This window comes from Euprymna scolopes, chromosome 7, assembly GCF_053919585.1.
Source record: "Euprymna scolopes isolate OS-2025 chromosome 7, ASM5391958v1, whole genome shotgun sequence".
NCBI lineage: Eukaryota > Metazoa > Mollusca > Cephalopoda > Sepiida > Sepiolidae > Euprymna > Euprymna scolopes.
This window is the reverse complement of record NC_136488.1, coordinates 84,318,854-84,336,582: the sequence shown is the minus strand read 5'-3', so window position 1 is coordinate 84,336,582 and position 17,729 is coordinate 84,318,854. Positions and strand designations below refer to the sequence as shown.

General features: G+C 33.4%; 1 protein-coding gene across 4 annotated transcripts in view; it reads left to right on the top strand.

Annotated features, from left to right (window-relative positions):
- Positions 1-17,729, top strand: part of LOC145279819 (uncharacterized) — an 843,773-nt gene that overhangs the window by 736,124 nt on the left and 89,920 nt on the right. For all 4 annotated transcript variants that reach the window (XM_080131190.1, XM_080131191.1, XM_080131189.1 and 1 more), the window contains exon 42: positions 12,060-12,093. In XM_080131190.1, coding sequence (XP_079987316.1) covers positions 12,060-12,093 — 34 coding nt within the window. The remainder of the gene's footprint in view (positions 1-12,059; positions 12,094-17,729) is intronic.

Here is a 17,729-nt window from a genome sequence, read left to right as displayed (position 1 = left end):
GTCAAAATGCACTTTATCTCCTGTTAGTGAATTGATTGTTGCTATTTCTTCTGATGAGTTAAGGGGAAAATAAATTCACTGATTGATATAATATTGATTTTGTGCAACGAAACAGATACTGTCAAGAATTGTAAATGTGAACTAAATTAAAAGAATTAAATTGTAAGATGGTCAACATCATGAACTTTGGAATATAGACGTTTGTCATTCATTCATTATATTGCTCTGTAATTACATTGAGCTTCTTAAATAAAAATTTTCAGAATTCGAAAATATTTTCGCAATTCGAAATACTTAATACTCAGGCAGTGAGGTTTACACCTGTCTCTGAAGCCAAGGCAAGAGACCTAAAAGCAAGATTAAATGGCCTGGCTCATAGCTACGCGAGTACACCAGTATCCCATTCAGAGTTTAAATGGCGTAAAGAACACTTTACTGTCATTAAAACTCTGCGAAATAATAAATCTTTAGTTATAACTAGACCGGATAATGGCACGGGATTGGTGGTACTAAATAATCATGATTATGTTAATAAAATGTCGGTGATTCTTGATAACACCGAAAAATTTATAAAGTTAGGCCCTCATGATTCCACTGCTTCCTTAGAATCTAAATTTCAGAAGAAATTAGTAAATTGGGTGAAAAGTGGTGTACTTCGTTCTGATATAGCTAATGAGATCAGACCCTCAGGCTCTATCCGCCACCGGCTGTATGTGTAATGTGCATCCAGGAGACAAGCGCCCGCGTGTTTGTGTGTTGTGTGGGTGCGTAAGAGAGACGGACGAAAAGGAAAGACTTACCTCGGGGCCGGCTCGGCGTCGCCGACCGAAAATAGAGAAAGAAAGATCAAGATGGCGGCCGCCGTCTTTTGTAAAGGATGATATCTCGCAAAGCCACATGAATTCTCGCAATATGCAAATTTAGTCGGCCTGCAACGGCCATAAAAGCGGGTGATTGAAAGACGTTGGGGGAGCGATGATTGACTTGGTCGGGAATCGTGTTGATGTTGCTTCTCATGCCGTGTGGGTGTGAGCATATCTTACCGTTGTTGGGACCGTTCTGAGTAACCGATTGTTGGGTTCGTTCTGAGTAACCGTTCGTGTCCGTCTAGGTACCTTGCTAGTTGGATTCCGTGCAGAACCGGTGTTTACTGGTTATTGAATTGCTTTACGTTGCTGCAAGATTATACATCTACAGAGGGCGCAGTACTTTTAAAGGATTTTCCTTATACATCTACAGAAGGGACAGTAATTTTATAGGACTTTCCTTACACATTTTCTACAGTATGGCTTACCTAAAACCCATAAAACGGATATTCCTTTAAGGCCTATTCTTTCTATGGTAGGGTCTGTACAACACAAGGTTGCAAAATGTATCTTCAACATTTTACAGCCAGTAGTGAATTATTATAGTAACTACTGCTTAAGATTCATTTGAGTTTGCTCATTTTATGCAAAATTATAAAGTTGCTAATAAATTCATGTGCTCTTACGATATTAGCAACTTATTCACTTGTGTCCCTTTTTTGGAGACAATAGATATTTGTACTGATTTTTTTATATCGTAGTCAGATATCACCTCTTTCCATTCCTGAAAATATATTTATTGAATTAATGAAATTTGCCACAACATCGGTTGAATTCAGTTTCAACAATATAATGTATCAGCAAATAGATGGCGTGGTAATGGGCTCGGTCCTTGGACCAATAATGGCGAATATATTTGTGGGTTTTTATGAAAAACAATTGTTATCTGGGCTCATAAAACCGCTAGTCTACTTTCGATATGTAGATGATACATTTTGCCTATTTAATAATCAGAGGCAAAAAATTTCTTCACATTACTCAACAAAATGCATCCCGTATTAAGGTATACTTATGAGGGTGAAAGCAATTCTAATTTAGCCTTCCTTGGCGTATTGATAACGAAAACTCCATTAAATTATTTGATATCAATTTACCGGAAACCAACGTTTACTGGTTTGTATACAAGGTGGGATTCATTTTGCCTTAATAAACGAAAATACAATTTGATTTGGACCTTAACACATCGTGCCTCCATGATTTGTTCACAATCTAAATTGGATGAAAAACTAAAAATGATTATCAATACTTTGTCCAATAATGGGTACCCTCTTGATGTGATTAACTCCGTCATAGAAAGGAAAATAAATCATTTTTCCCAAATAAAATCTAAGATGGCGGCTAAATGTCCAATTTAGATTCGTTTACCTTGGTTGAGTGAAAAATTCGCCAAACAGATTAGCTCAGCTGTAGAACATTGCTAGTTTGCCTCCAATGTACGTGTGGTGTTTGCGACAAAACCATTATTGCCATCCTCTCGAAAGGATGTTCTTTCCACTCCTCCTATCATATGAATAATGTTATTTATCAATTTAAATGTAGTTACAGTGCCCACTACGTAGACAGAAACCCCCTCAGGTTAGATGGTCGCGTCCAACATGTACCTAGTATAATCCGGACATTTTGAGCAATACCAATGGTTCCGCTATAACGGACCATTTGCTTAAAAACCCGCGATGTGCAATGAATTTCAGCAGTGACTCATTTTCTATTCTGAGTCACGCTCACTCGTTATTTCATTAGGTCTTGGAGACTATTCACGTCCGGTTAAGGTGGCCTTCGCTCTGTAAGCAGAAGGATTGTCTTTTAGGTTTGGACGTGATTTGTCTCTAAGGCGTTTTCTCCCAATATCATAAAGATAGATTTATTTTAGTCGTTCCTCTCATTTTTTCTCTCCCCCCCACCCCCGATAATTTGATTTTATTTTAGTCGCACCCCACTTTTAAATTCGTTTCCCTGTAGTAATAAAAAAAAAACTTGATTTGGCCTTCGTAAAGAGATGGCGAAACTTGGTCGGCCGACTCTATCCCATTATTAATTTTTTTTTCATTAAATATTTTCCATCCGTCCTTCTTTTTACCATAGATAAAACACTCAGTCTTCACTTTTTCATAGCTATAACAAAGTCGTGTACCCTCCAAAAATAATATATAACCTCCATCAGTATTATAGCCTTACAACTACTCACCCAGACCCACCCCTTTCGCCTTAAATCATCACCATAATACTCCTCCCAAAATTATACACTGCTTCATAGTGTTGTTGTTGTCTCGGTGGCATCTGTCAAAAAATGCCCTTCCATAGATAATAGACAGCTTACACACCGTTAAAATTGAATTGCCACCCATCCACGCTATACCCCACTTTAACCCTAAAACATATACTACATACATTTAAGACTATGGTAACGACCTTATACACCTTTCTACATTACACTATATATAATACGCTCCTCTTTTATTTAGAATTCGATAAACTCCCCCAACATTATCTATAATTTTATTTTATCTATTTCGTTCCTAATAAATCTCACGCTAGACGCCTCATCCCCACTATGTTACCTAACATCTTCTCTACTCTTTTGATGAGAAGCATTCGGCTTCGAAATGCCTTGGCATAAAGAGTCCCTTCTATCCCCCAACTAATGGTTTGTATTCCCTTATTGAATAAATGAACCAATCTATATCCACCAATATATAGTTTTGTGAATTCATTTCCCATTTCTATTGTTCCCCTATATATATATATACACACCTAAACTCATATATATATATATATATATATATATATATATATATATATATATATACACACACACCTAAACTCATATATATATATATATATATATATATATATATATATATATATATAAAATTTGAGGTTGCTATTTTCCAAAGGTAAGGTAACCAGTGAAATATAATGAGGTTCATACAGAGTGCTCAATACAGAAGTAGAGCAGGTTACATTTGTCTTTACATAAGCAGTAGTTTGTTGCTACACAGTCATGAGCATGTTTCGGTGTACTAGTATTTACTAACTAGAGACCTCATCAGGCAACAACCCTTATTATCGAAAACGGAATTGTAAATGAAGAGCGAAAATTTATCCTCGGCAAAAGAAGACTTTTTTATCATGAGTGTGAAGAACAGGTTTTAACTGGGTGCGAATTTATTAGTTTATTCATTCTCGTATCTGTTTACTTATTTATCGGTGACTTTACAGTACACAATTTAGGGAACAGGGTAACAAAAATGTGCAACTGTATTAATAAATCCAAATGCTCCCTTAAGGGAAAATGTCTCACAACCTTTGTAATCTATCAAGCAAATATTACGGCCAAGGAAGACCCCAACACTTACAAATCCTACATCGGCCAAACTAGTAATACCTTTAAACAGAGATACACAGGCCACAAAAGCTCTTTTCTAAACCCAAATTACAAAGATAAGACATCATTAGCTACAATGATCTAACGAGTAAAAATTTGACACCTATTGTTGACTGGCACATCCTAAAAAAAGCAAAAACTTGCCAGTCACTAAATTCACCTTACCTTCTTTGCTTAAATGAAAAACTATTTATCACAAAATTTAAGGATAAACTCTTAAATAAGAAACAAGAAACCTCCATAAATTGCAGACATTACAAATCGCATCTGCTCTCTCGCTTGCGAATTGCTTCCCAATATATTCAACTCCAACACGACCCATATGCAATATCCGACAGTTGAACACCTACACATCCTAACCCCCTCAGGTCCAACATTCACGAAATCCAAAACTACACTTTTCCTGAGTAAAACCATGCATAAAAAAATAAAAAGTAAAATAAATTTTTTTAAAAATTTAAAAAGAAAACGCTTAATTTAACCATCATGAGTTTATAAATGACAGATATCCTGAATTTTGCAATGACCATCATTAAAAAAAGTCTTTAATAAATTTACTAATACACAAATTAATGAATCAACATTAAAAGAACAGACGAAAGAGAAATTAATATTGGGGGGGGGGGCAAAAATAACCGATTTGTTTAAGTAAGATAAAGCAGAGCTATTAAATAATGCCACCTTTTCTTCTACTTCTCTTAGTCTTCCTCATTCCATCTCCCCCTACCACCTTCCTTCCTTTCTCTTTTTTACGCCTCTAGCCCCCCCCCCTTCCCTCTCTTCAACCGTTCACTGGAAACCCAGGAAACATTCAACAGACCCGGGTAAATTCCTAACCTCTTCTCGGATATAAGCATATTAAATTGAAATGAACTTTTTAAAAAAAGAGAATTTTATGACACATTGACCCTTGAAGGTCTCAGACATGGACAAACGAGCAGCCTCTCGCTTGTTAAATATAACACCTGTATTGCCCTAGTTTTAGAACCAAATCCCCTCAAACTACAAACTCTAACTCCTAACACCAACACGAAAATGAATAAAGTCACCGATAAATAAGTAAATAAACAGATACGAGAATGAATAAACTAATAAATTCGCACCCAATTCAACCCTGTTTTTTATACTCATGATAAAAAGCCTTCTTTTGCCGAAGATAAATTTTCGCTCTTCATTTAGAATTTAGTTTTCGATAAGGGTTGTTGCCTGATGAGGTCTCTAGCTAGTAAATACTAGTATACCGAAACATTCTTATGGCTGTGTAGCAACCAACTACTGCTTATGTAAAGACAAATATATAAATATATATAGGAGTTTAGGTATAATGACAAAATGGATAAATTAGAAAAAATTGCGAAAACAATATAGATGAATATCTCACAATAAATTTATTAAAATCCTTGATACAATACATAATGGGAAAACATGAGAAGTTTATCACATTTAAATGAATATTCAGCTAAAGCTTCTCCTCCCGTGAGATTTTACATTTTAGGCGATTATATCTGAACACACTGAAAATCTTGGGAGAAAGAAAACAATCATAGATTAACGAGTAAGAATCCATTTAATGACGACTTCCGGTATTGAAATTAAAAATCTATATTAAGCGGTGTTTATCAGAAACAGTTCCTCGTAATCTTTGTACACTTACAATTCGGGTTTATTTTATTTTACTTGTTTATTGACCCGCGAGAATCAGCCGAATAAAAAAATATATGTTGAATATATTATTAATATGATTATATTTAAATTTTGTTACATTTCTATTTAAAAAAAAAAAAAGTATTTAAAAATACTTTTACAAAAACAAAATACTTTCCAATTATGAAAATAATAAATAAATTATTTAAAGCATATTTTCAAATAAAATATTCCGGGTTTATTTTACCGTAGACAGCCAGACGAAAAAAAAGCTTAAAAACATATATATAACAAATAAATGTTATCAAAGGTAAGATAAGTTACTCTCTACCCGGATTGATAAGCTTTTTGTATTTGAATTAATTTTAAAACGCTTATTCGGTTCAAAAAAAGGAGTAATGACTAGGGTTACTTGAGAACAAGAAAAATTGTTCACGATAAAATGGTCTCGATAATAGTTAATTAATCAAAAATAGAACAAAATACTGGTAGAAGCTTACTCAATAAATGTACCGTAACATTTATTAGGTGGATTTCTACCAGTATGTTTTATTTTTAAGTGATTATCGATCTATAAAAATGAAATTGTCTGTGTGTGTACATTTCCTACCAAACTACTCTGTCAATTTTCAGTCTACAGACTCGAGATTTGACATCAGGGGTATTGAGTTTTTTTTAAATCTTTTTAATCGGTTTTCTGCCAGAAATTGATTATCAAGAGATCAAAGTTCAACGATTTGATCTTTGAAAACTCTACAAAAATCCTCCTCAAATTTTGGGTCTAAACATTTGAAATTTCAGATGTAGGTTTCTTGGATAAAACTTTTTAATTTGATTTTAGTCCAATACAATAAATGTTAAGGGTTCAAAATTGGGGTCAAAGTTTGTTTTTTTTAATTGCTCCCTGCGGTCTCTACCAAATTACTCGGCCAATTTTGGATCTAAACATTTGAAATTTTACATAAAGTGTATTCAGGCAAGCTTTTTAATCGGTTTTTGACATAAGGGGTATTGAGATTTGGGAAAATCTTTTAATCGGTTTTCGACCAGAAATTTGGCTTTCAAGGGGTCAAAGTTCAACGATTTTACCTTTGAAAACTCTACCAAACTCCTCCGCCAATTTTGGGTCTAAACACTTGAAATTTTAGATGTAGGTTACGTGGACATGGATCAAACTTTTTAATTTGATTTGAGTCTAAAACAATAAATGTTTAGAGGTCGAAATTGGGGTCAAAGTTTTAAAAAATGACCTCTGCGGTTTCTACCAAAATTACTCAACCAATTTTTGGTCTAAACATTTGAAATTTTACATAAAGTGTATTCAGACATAGGGCTTTTTAATCAGTTTTTGTGTGAAAATTTGGCTGCCAAGAGGTCAAAGTTGTAAGAGTTTACTTTTGCAGACTCTACCAAACTCCTCCGCCAATTTTCGGTCTTAAAACTTGACATTTTAGATGTAGGTTACATAGACATGAGTCAAACATTTTAATATATATATACATATGCACATAAAGTTAAGAACAGTACATAGGGCCCGAGCAAAGCCGGGCTGAACTGCTAGTATTTATTATAAAACTAGCCTGGATCCCCGGCTTTGCCCGGGTATTTCGAGGTGTGTTTTGAGCAAAAACAAAAGTGGTAGTAGTCAGGCAAGCTCGAACCCGTGACGCGAAGGCGAAAAAGAAAGTGAAAGAAAATATGACGTCTTACCCCTACTCCATGACGAGACCGGAAGTTCAGAGCGTTAAAATTAGGTAAAGTCTATCCAACGGATACATGACTTGCAAAAATGGTTTGCAAAAAATCGACCCTCTCCTTGTAGAAAAATGCCTATTTGATGGTGAAGGAATTAATGTTTTTAACCAATTTTTCGATATTTGTCGTTCGAGACGTCAAACTTTAAAATGATACCAATTTCGTGAAAATCCGTTGCCTCTATCGAAAGTTTTAGGCAGGCATACGTACATACATACATGCATTTAAACAGACAGGTGATATTTATATTATAGACTAGCCTGGGTGCTCGGCGTTGTCTGGGTGTTTGGAGGTGTGTTGAGCAAAAAAAAAAAATTAGTAGTAGGCAGGCAGGCAGGCTCGAACCCGTACCGCGAAGGAGGAAAAGAATGTGGAAAAAAACTGGCGTCTTTGCCATTGCGTCCATCACCAAACCGGAAGTGGCGAAGGTTTAAATTAAGAGTAGTCAATCGAAAAAAGGGGATGACTTTCAAAAATATCGGCGAAAAAAGCGACCCCCTCCTTATAGAAAAATGCCCAGTTGAGGGTGAAGGAATTAATCTTTTTATCAATTTTTCGGCATTTGTCGTCCGAAGAGTCGAGCTTAAAAACGATACTGATCTCTGGAAAATCCGTCTTCTTTGTCGAAAGTTTTAGGCAAACATACATACATACAAGCATACATACATATCTTTAAACAGACAGATGAGATTCATATTATAGAAGATGATCCCTATATATATATATATATATATATATATATAATGAACTTATTTTCCCCTATGAGGATTAAAAATTAAAATTTAATGCGAATGTAATATGCACAAACTGCAGCACAATATCTGAGATGGGTTATCTTAGGTGTGTTATAGGCATATTACCTCTCCACTTCCTCGATAATCGTAGATTCCTATATTTTTTCTGTTGAGAGCTAACTGCCACAATCTGTTAAAATCAATGGAAGTAGTAAAATATTTTCTCCCAATTAATTCCTCCTTCCCCGCCACCACTTACACCGTTTCCGGATCGTTCACACGGGACAATTACGACGGAATACCGGTTTATTTACTTCGTAGTTGCTTTAAAAAAATTGAGTGGAATTTTACCGTGCCTTTCCGTTTTATGCTTTCTACTGGGTGAAACACTCCATCAACTTAACTGAATCGAAGGGTTATATATGCCATTTTTTTCGCTTTACTTCGTTTTGTAGTTGCTTAAAAAACTGGAATGGAATTTTAACGTTCCTTTTCGTTCTATGCTTTCTACTGGCCCCGCTAGTTATTGAATAAAACGTTATAATTATTTTTTTCGGCGCTTCTACAAAATTTTAACCTAGCTAAACCGACTTTTTCCAAGTTTAAGATAAGCTTCTTTTTTTGTCTATTATTTTGCTAAATTTTACATAACAAAACATGTTGAATTGATAAAATAATAATTTTAAACAGTTAATGGACACGTGTAGTATGAGTCCAAAATACCTTTGATCAAATTAAAATAATTTTTAAAAAACTACTGGAAATTAGAGTGGAAAATCGGAACTTAGCCAAAATAACTGACTATTTACGTTGGTTGTTTAAAAGAGGACCTAATTAAAAGTATTTAATTTTTTGGTGAGGAGCGGTTGACTTTATTTTAAACTAGGGGGATAGGAGCTTAGCCTACATTTCTCGAATGATCCTAATTTTCCGTTGTAAAAGTGCCATTTTTACCTATTTATTCACTCGTGCCATTTTTACCCTGCTATATTTCTGATGTTATCAAGTACAGTGAGGAAGAGCGAATGAGTGTAGCTACCTTCTTGTCGTTACTATTTCTTCTTTTTTTTCTGTATATTTACAACTCTCAAGTGTAGCCAAGAAAGCACAATTTCAATATGGCGGCGACAGTGATTGAGAAAGGTGTCTGTTACCATAAAAAATGCGTTACCATAAAAAAAATGGATATGCAATATTCACGTTTTATATAGACATGTTGACTAGATTGTCGATCCCCTTTTTTTAATAATACAGTGTAACCCAGATATAAGAGACTCGAATATATCAAACATGTCAGTCTACGAAGATCATCATTAAAAACTGGGAATAAATTCCTTTTTTTTATTATTACGCCAAAATATTCACAAAGCTACGTTTAGCAATGTCAATAAGCCTATGCATGTTAAAACGAAGCAATTTTATAGTGTTCATTTTTTTTTCAATAATTATATTAAAATATTTAATGACTGATTCTAAGTAAAATCTTACCGGAAAGTAATGTGACGCCGTTGATACAGGCGTTTTGTATCTACAGTTCCAAGTGAGCATTGTCTGAAGATAGCGGTTTCAATTCTACCCAAAAGCCGGCCAGGGGATTAGTTGACCAAAACGTGGTGAGACGGCAACAACCATGGGAGGCAGTAATTATTGAAGATACAGTTAAAAGATTCTGCACCCTATCCTGTCGCGATTAACAGAAGAATAGTTGGCCGAAACGTCGTGAAACAACTATAAAGATGAGGATAATAGTCCGCAAATAAATAAATGAATAAATAATTAACTCATCTCAAAGGATTCCAATAATAAAATAATATTCAGATTACTGTTCTTATCTTGAGTATTACTCCTACAAAATTTCGATCGTTGTAACCTCTGGCCTTCTTCAGGTGTATCTCATCGAACGCGGAAATCTATCTAACTCAGTCTGCACAGAATTTTGAACGGGAGCTTTTATTTAATCTATGAGGACAGAAGACTTTCGCCCCATCAGCCCAATAGAACCCGATGTGTAACGTAAATTAAAATTGAAAAAAAAAATTTTAGTGACACTGGGGGTTGGAGGTTTAATCATAGATTAATCTGGAAGACAAATTGATATACCATAGTAATAGAAATGTATTGTCGAAGCCATTACTTTATTATCGGATGTATTGTATATGTTTCGTTTTAACATGCATAGGCTTATTGACATTGCTAAACTTTGTTAATATTTTGGCGTAATAAAAAAAAGGATTTTTTCCCCGTTTTTAATGATGATCGCCGTAGATTTACATGTTTGATATTATTAAAAAAGGGAGGTCGGCAATCTAGTCAACATCTATATATATAAAAGCGAAAATGTGTGTATGTATGTATGCATGTATGTATGTTCGCTTTTTGTATGTCTGCAAAAGGCTTTCTTCCGGCGGATTCTCGAGGCCGTCACTCATTTTTAAAACTTTTTATATCACGTCTAAATGATAATATCTACGACTTAACAACGGAGGTCGCCTCTCTATTTAATTTGCTCGACTTTGAAACGTTAAATATTCGACATTTTCGGATCGGCGCGTGTTGCTTTCTTTTTTCGGTATGAAAAAAAAATCGAAACTCGATTCGAATCACCAGCCCACGGCGAGTGGTCTCCAGAAAGCGATGTAACGTTTGGTCAATGTCGGCTTATCATCGTCATATCAAACGGTTGCTTTCATTTCGAGACGAGACACTCCCCCTAATAAACGGGGAGCTGGTGTAAAAACAAACAAACAAACCGGGTTATTGATATCATTAAAAACTGTCCCGCAGAAAATGTTAACTGCTGAATAGCTATTGCTTACGTCGTTAACTCTATAAATCTTGTTGACGTCATTAAGTGCGGGCATCTGTCAATTCTCTTCTTACTTAAATAAATTCAAACGTCTTTCAGTAACTCATTCTGGCTGGCCGAGCGGTTAACGTGTCATGTTTTTTTCACTATTTATTTTTCAACTTCGCCTAAGGGCTTCGGGTTCAATCCTACCAACTTACCAAACCTTTTTTACCCCACCCCCACCCGTGTTTCTTTATGATTTAAGAGCACACACCTCGAAACACCCGGGCAACGCCAGGTGCCCCCCCCCGCCAGTGTCTCTATAAAATGTGAATATTGCATATGCATTTTTTATGGTGACGCACGTAACGGACACCTTTCTCAATCACTGTCGCTGCCGTATTTAAATTGTGCTTTCTTGGCTACACCTAAGAGTTATAAATACACAGAAAAAAAGGATGAAGAAATGGTAACGATCGGGAGATAGTTGCATTCATTCGCCCTTCCCCGCTGTATTCGGTAAAAATAACACCTGGATCTGTTTAGATTAAACTTTAGTGGCGACCCAGATCACGATCTGGTTCAAGGAGTTATGTTAATGATTATATCATGCTTATAGCCACTGAAAACGAGATCAATATCTCAAAACGTCATATAACATTTAGTCTTACCGTGATTAATTTCTTGCGATTACCTCCGTCATGAGAAGTTTGCTTTGGCTTAAATGTAGTTGTTCCATTGCTTGTTATTGAAGTGTGTGTGTGTGTGTGTGTGTGTGTGTGTGTGTGTGTGTGTGTGTGTGTGTGTGTGTGTGTGTGTGTGGTATATTGTACTTACCAGGTTTATCTAGTTTTAATATATTTTTTCTTTCTTTTTTTTACTTTCAGGGAACAATGCAACGTATTCTTTTCCCTATTCTATGTAAGTACACAGCTATCCATTTTTACCCACATACCTCGTCTAATATATATATATATATATATATAAAGCTGAACGTCTCTGTGTGTGTGGTCACGAATAGGCTCCTATATGGTTGACTATTTTAAAAACCTGATTGCATATAATGATAGATGTATCGAGGATCAGGAATGGGTATGTTTGATTTGGCAGAACGGTGGTTCTTAAAAATTCGCGCCTGGCCTCCAAAGTATGGAAATAAGAAATGAAAAAAAAATACGTTTACGAGGGTTTTTGATATAGATGTACATAAGAATACTTTTATATGTATGTTTCAACTTAAATAGGGATGGTATAATAAAAGTGTGGGGTCTGCGTTCGCGCCTGTACTCCATGGAAATATGGCAAAACTTTAACAAAGCCTTTTCAGATCTATTTGCGTAAGTATACTTTGATAATTATGTTTCAGTTTGAAGAAATATGATATAATAAAATTATTGGGTGTTCCTTCGCGCCTGACCCCCATAGAATGTAAATATGTCACAAAATTTAACAAGGTTTTTTAAAAGGGGCAAGGGTCCACAATAACATCTTAATTCACGTTAGCTTTTATTTATTTTTTTGAGTTGAATCATATTGTGTCGAATAAATTCACCTCATAAATTCACGTTCTTATTAAAGTGAAAGCCAAAAAAAGTCGGAACTTTAGACAATTCTCGACACAAATTTTGCATTACTCTGTTTTTTCCTTCTCCACTTGCACGTGATACTCTTTCGAAAATAGATAAATAATAAAAAATACGAACGTTATTCGCTATCGTGTCAAAAGAAGGAAAAAATCCTGCTCGCGTGATTACGTGTCTTTTTAAAAACATTTACGTAACCTTTTTATTTTTATTTATTTATATATCTGTTTAAGCTTTTTTTGTCAGTGTACTAGAAGGAATTCAGTTGGTTAAAATCCTTTCTGCGTGTTCTTTACATTACAATAGTAAAACCCTGAATCCGACGGCGCAATACTATACCGTTCAATACTGTAAAACTGAAACGAAGCTGTTCTGCTTGAAAAGGGCACCATTTTCTTCTTATTCATATTTATATCGATTCTTTGCTTTAAAAAATTAAAGTAATTATGTGTTTACTTTTTAATATTCCATTTTGCTGCTTTGGATTATTTTACTAAAGTAAGTAAAGCTTCATTATTTTTCAAACCTGTTTTTGTTTCTTTGTTTTTCGACATTTCGTCGATATTATTTAGTAAGAGTGTTTAGCAGAAAAGCCAACAAACGACTACCCGAAAAATAAATATATCAAGAAATAAATGTTACCATAGTCAATAAAAGTTCAGTTCATGTTTATTTTTGTTTTGAAATAGTTTTTAATGCTCTTTACTTGAAATAATTTCAGTGAACCGAAATTGAAGCGAAATTTGAGGCGATAACTGCTTAAATGAATTTTTATATAAAATACACATGTCATAATTGAATATTCCTCAAGCACAAAATAACGGAAAACATTAAAATATAATTATAAATATTCCTTACGTTGACGGAACTCTCTTAAATTGTTAACACAGAATGCTCAGGTGCCCTTCCTTCAAATTGAAAACGAGGCTCTCCATTTTAAAGTCGCTGCCATTTTGATTTTTTAAAACCGGTTCGTGAATTAAAAAAAAAAACATTTTTTACAAACTACTTAAAAATACAAACCAAAGAACTTTTCTACCATAAAAGTAACTTTTATTGACTATGGTAACATTTATTTCTTGTATATTTATATTATTATATATATAACATTTTCTTTTTGTAAGGAAACATCATTTTGTTGGTCACTCTTGGCTACGAATGGAAACAAAGTTGATATAAAAAAATATATATTTCCGCGAAAATTATCTTTACTTTCATTATATTTTGCTTATGGTAAAAATTTTGAGTATCTCTTTACAATCCCCCTCCTTTTCATTACCTATCATACTTTCATCAATCACAGTCCATTTTCTGTAGGCTGTTTTTGAACCCAGTCAACGACAGGTAATTCTGCTAATATATATATATATATATATATATATATATAAGTATAGAGTAGTGTGGTTCTGACGAGAGAAAAAACGTATGTTTACAGATGTGAAGAAACAATTTTCCACAGCCCTTTTGAAAATTATAAGATTTTTCAAAACTAAAACAATATCTGACGAAAGACAAACTCGAAACACGTGTAATAATCATATAAAGAATGAAAAGTACTAAAATATTAAACAATAAGCTTAAAACATACGTCGGTAACTCCCTTTCTTTAAATATATATCTATATATATTATTATTATCGTCATTAATATTATTTCTTGCACCAACATAAAATTTTATGAGATATTTTACGTATCGATTTTCGGTATTTACTTCAACAGTGCTTAATTTCGTGCATTAGTCTGAAGAGTTCGCATGAGGATGAAACGCGGAAGCTTCTGTGTACCTTAACTACTATATATATTTTTGTCGACTGCCTATGATCTGACGCGAATTGTTCACGAACCCACTCGTATGTCCAACTCCGACAGAGAATATGCAAGTCTCCTTGACCTTTTTTTTCTTTTTACAACTTTCTCTGAAATGTGCTCATCATCCGTTCTGTCTCCATTAGGATCCTTTGATCACTCAATTGTCTCAGCTAAGATAAAAACAAAATGTAGTAAGTCCTTAGCTGTACCTCTCCATCGTACTCTGTATCGATACTCTACGGTTGACTGGGATGACTTCCGAACATTCATATTAGATGTATCTCTGCACTCCATGTTCAAAAACAATATGTTCTCTATAGTATCAAACCTAACTCAATGGTTAATTGTCCGTCGCTTAATGCCCTCCAAAAATCCTGCAAAAGACCGACAGTTAGCCGTGGTTCATCTTAGAATGTGTCGCTGCCATTGCGCACAGAAATCATTATTTCCATTGCTTCCAGTGTAATAGATGTTTTAATACTAAAGCCATCTTTAGGACTGTCAGCAACTATTGTAAAAGATTAATAAAGAATGCAAGAGATTCGTATGCTCTATCCGTCAAGTTTAAAGTAGATGAACCGTGGCTTGGCTCCAACCAGTTTTGGTGCATATAAAAACAGAGTTCTGAACAGAAGTGTGTCCTCTAACCCTACCATCATCAATAAACTTGAGGTAATCTCGTCAGCATCTGATAAAACAAAACTCTTTGCCAAGAACTTTGCAGCTAATTCTACCCTTGCGATCAGGGCCGCCTATCTCCCGTATTCCCTCTTGTAACTGAAAACACACTAAGCGACATACAAATTTCTGTACGTGATGTTGCCAAGCTTATCAAAAACCTTGATTCTAGTAAAGCAACTGGCATCAACGGCATTCCAGTCGGAGTGCTCAAAAAGCTTCAACCGGAACTAGCTCCAATAATTACAAAGCTGTTTAAACGTTACCTTAAAGAGAAATGCTTCCTAACACCTTGGAAAACTTCATCAGTCTCCCCAATATTTAAAAATTCATCTCCTTCTCAGTACATACCAATCAGTCTCTTGTGCGTCATGAATAAGTTGCTAGAAACTGTGATAAACAGAAGTGGTTTACCAGCTCAACAAAAAAAAACCTGCTCGGTGACATCCAGTATTATTTCTGTTCTGCGAGATCTATAGCTGGTGTACTAACTGTTAGGTCACACAGGATTAGTGAATCTAGAGCAATAGCTCTTGACATATCCAAGGCTTTTGATAGAGTGCGGTATAAAGATCTACTTCATAAGATCGCCAGCTACTGAATAGCTGGGAATGTTCTCTCAGTTATAAAATCCTTTCTCTCTGATAGGCTTATAAGAGTAGTCGTTGATAGGCAGAAACCAGAAACTCATTGTATTAACGCTAGCGTCCTTCAAGGTTCTATCCTGGGCCCAACCCTGTTCCTGGTCTTCATCAATGATATCCCGAATCACATTCTTAAGTCATTTTTAGACATTTATTCAGACGACACAACAATCTGTGGCGACACTTCAAATGCAAGCAATGACAAAAAAAACTTTCCTGATTTCCTCACTCTTTATCTTGAGAACGTGGTGCAATCTGGAAAAAAAAGTGGTTGGTTAATGTTAATGCATCGAAAATCAAGTTTTCGTCAAAATCGCTTCGATCCCCACTACGTCCCAATTGAAATGAATGGATCTCATTTTGGAGAAGCACTATACCTTAACAAGCTTCTGGGACTGGCCTTTACTTCTGATCGGAAATGGAACGCATACATCAAATCTGTTGCCATAATTGCTAGTAAAATGGTTGGATTACCCTACCGCTCAGTAAGTATTTCACTGCCGATGCGTAAGAGCCAAGTGCGCCCTAAAATGGAGTAGTTTTGCCACATCTGGACAGGGGCTGTTCGGTACATCCTACCCTGCCTTGACAGAGTTCAAATCCTAGTATGTGATGCCCTTTTCTCTTCTCTGCAAACTTTTCTCACAGAAGAGACGTCGGTATTTTCATGGCAAGTGCTTGACTGAACTTCAATCTATGATCCCCCCTTGCCAAACTTTCACAAAAACACTTGACTAGCTACAACCACTATATATGATTTTCTCCACTCTCTATCTGCGCTTAAATAATATATATATATTATATATATAATATATATATAATATATATTATATATATAATATATATATATATATAATATATATAATATATATTATATATATAATATATATTATATATATAATATATATTATATATATAATATATATATATAATATATATTATATATATAATATATATTATATATATAATATATATTATATATATAATATATATTATATATATAATATATATATATATAATATATATTATATATATAATATATATTATATATATAATATATATTATATATATATTATATATATATAATATATATATTATATATATAATATATATATATTATATATATATATATAATATATATATTATATATATAATATATATATATTATATATATATATATAATATATATATATTATATATATAATATATATATATATTATATATATAATATATATATATATTATAAATATATAATATATATATATAATATATATATATTATATATATAATATATATATATTATATATATATATAATATATATATATTATATATATAATATATTATATATATATATTATATATATATATTATATATATATATTATATATATATAATATATATATATAATATATATATATTATATATATATAATATATATATATTATATATATATTATATATATATATTATATATATATAATATATATATATAATATATATATATTATATATATATAATATATATATATAATATATATATATTATATATATATATTATATATATAATATACTAGACCACCCGTAACCCGTTGGGTCAGTACGTTATATTAGCTATGGAATTCATGTATGAGCGTGACACTTGTGGCATAAAGAAAATAGTTTTTTTTTACATAACAGAAGCATTTCTATGAAAGTATATTAAAATGAAAAAAGAATATAGATAGATTTCAATGAGTCGTTCTGTTTATTATAATTGTTATTTTTTTTTAAATTACAGTTACTGAATTATAAGTGGTTGGTCATACTTATAGGTAAATATGCACTGAACAGCTATCATAATCCTTAT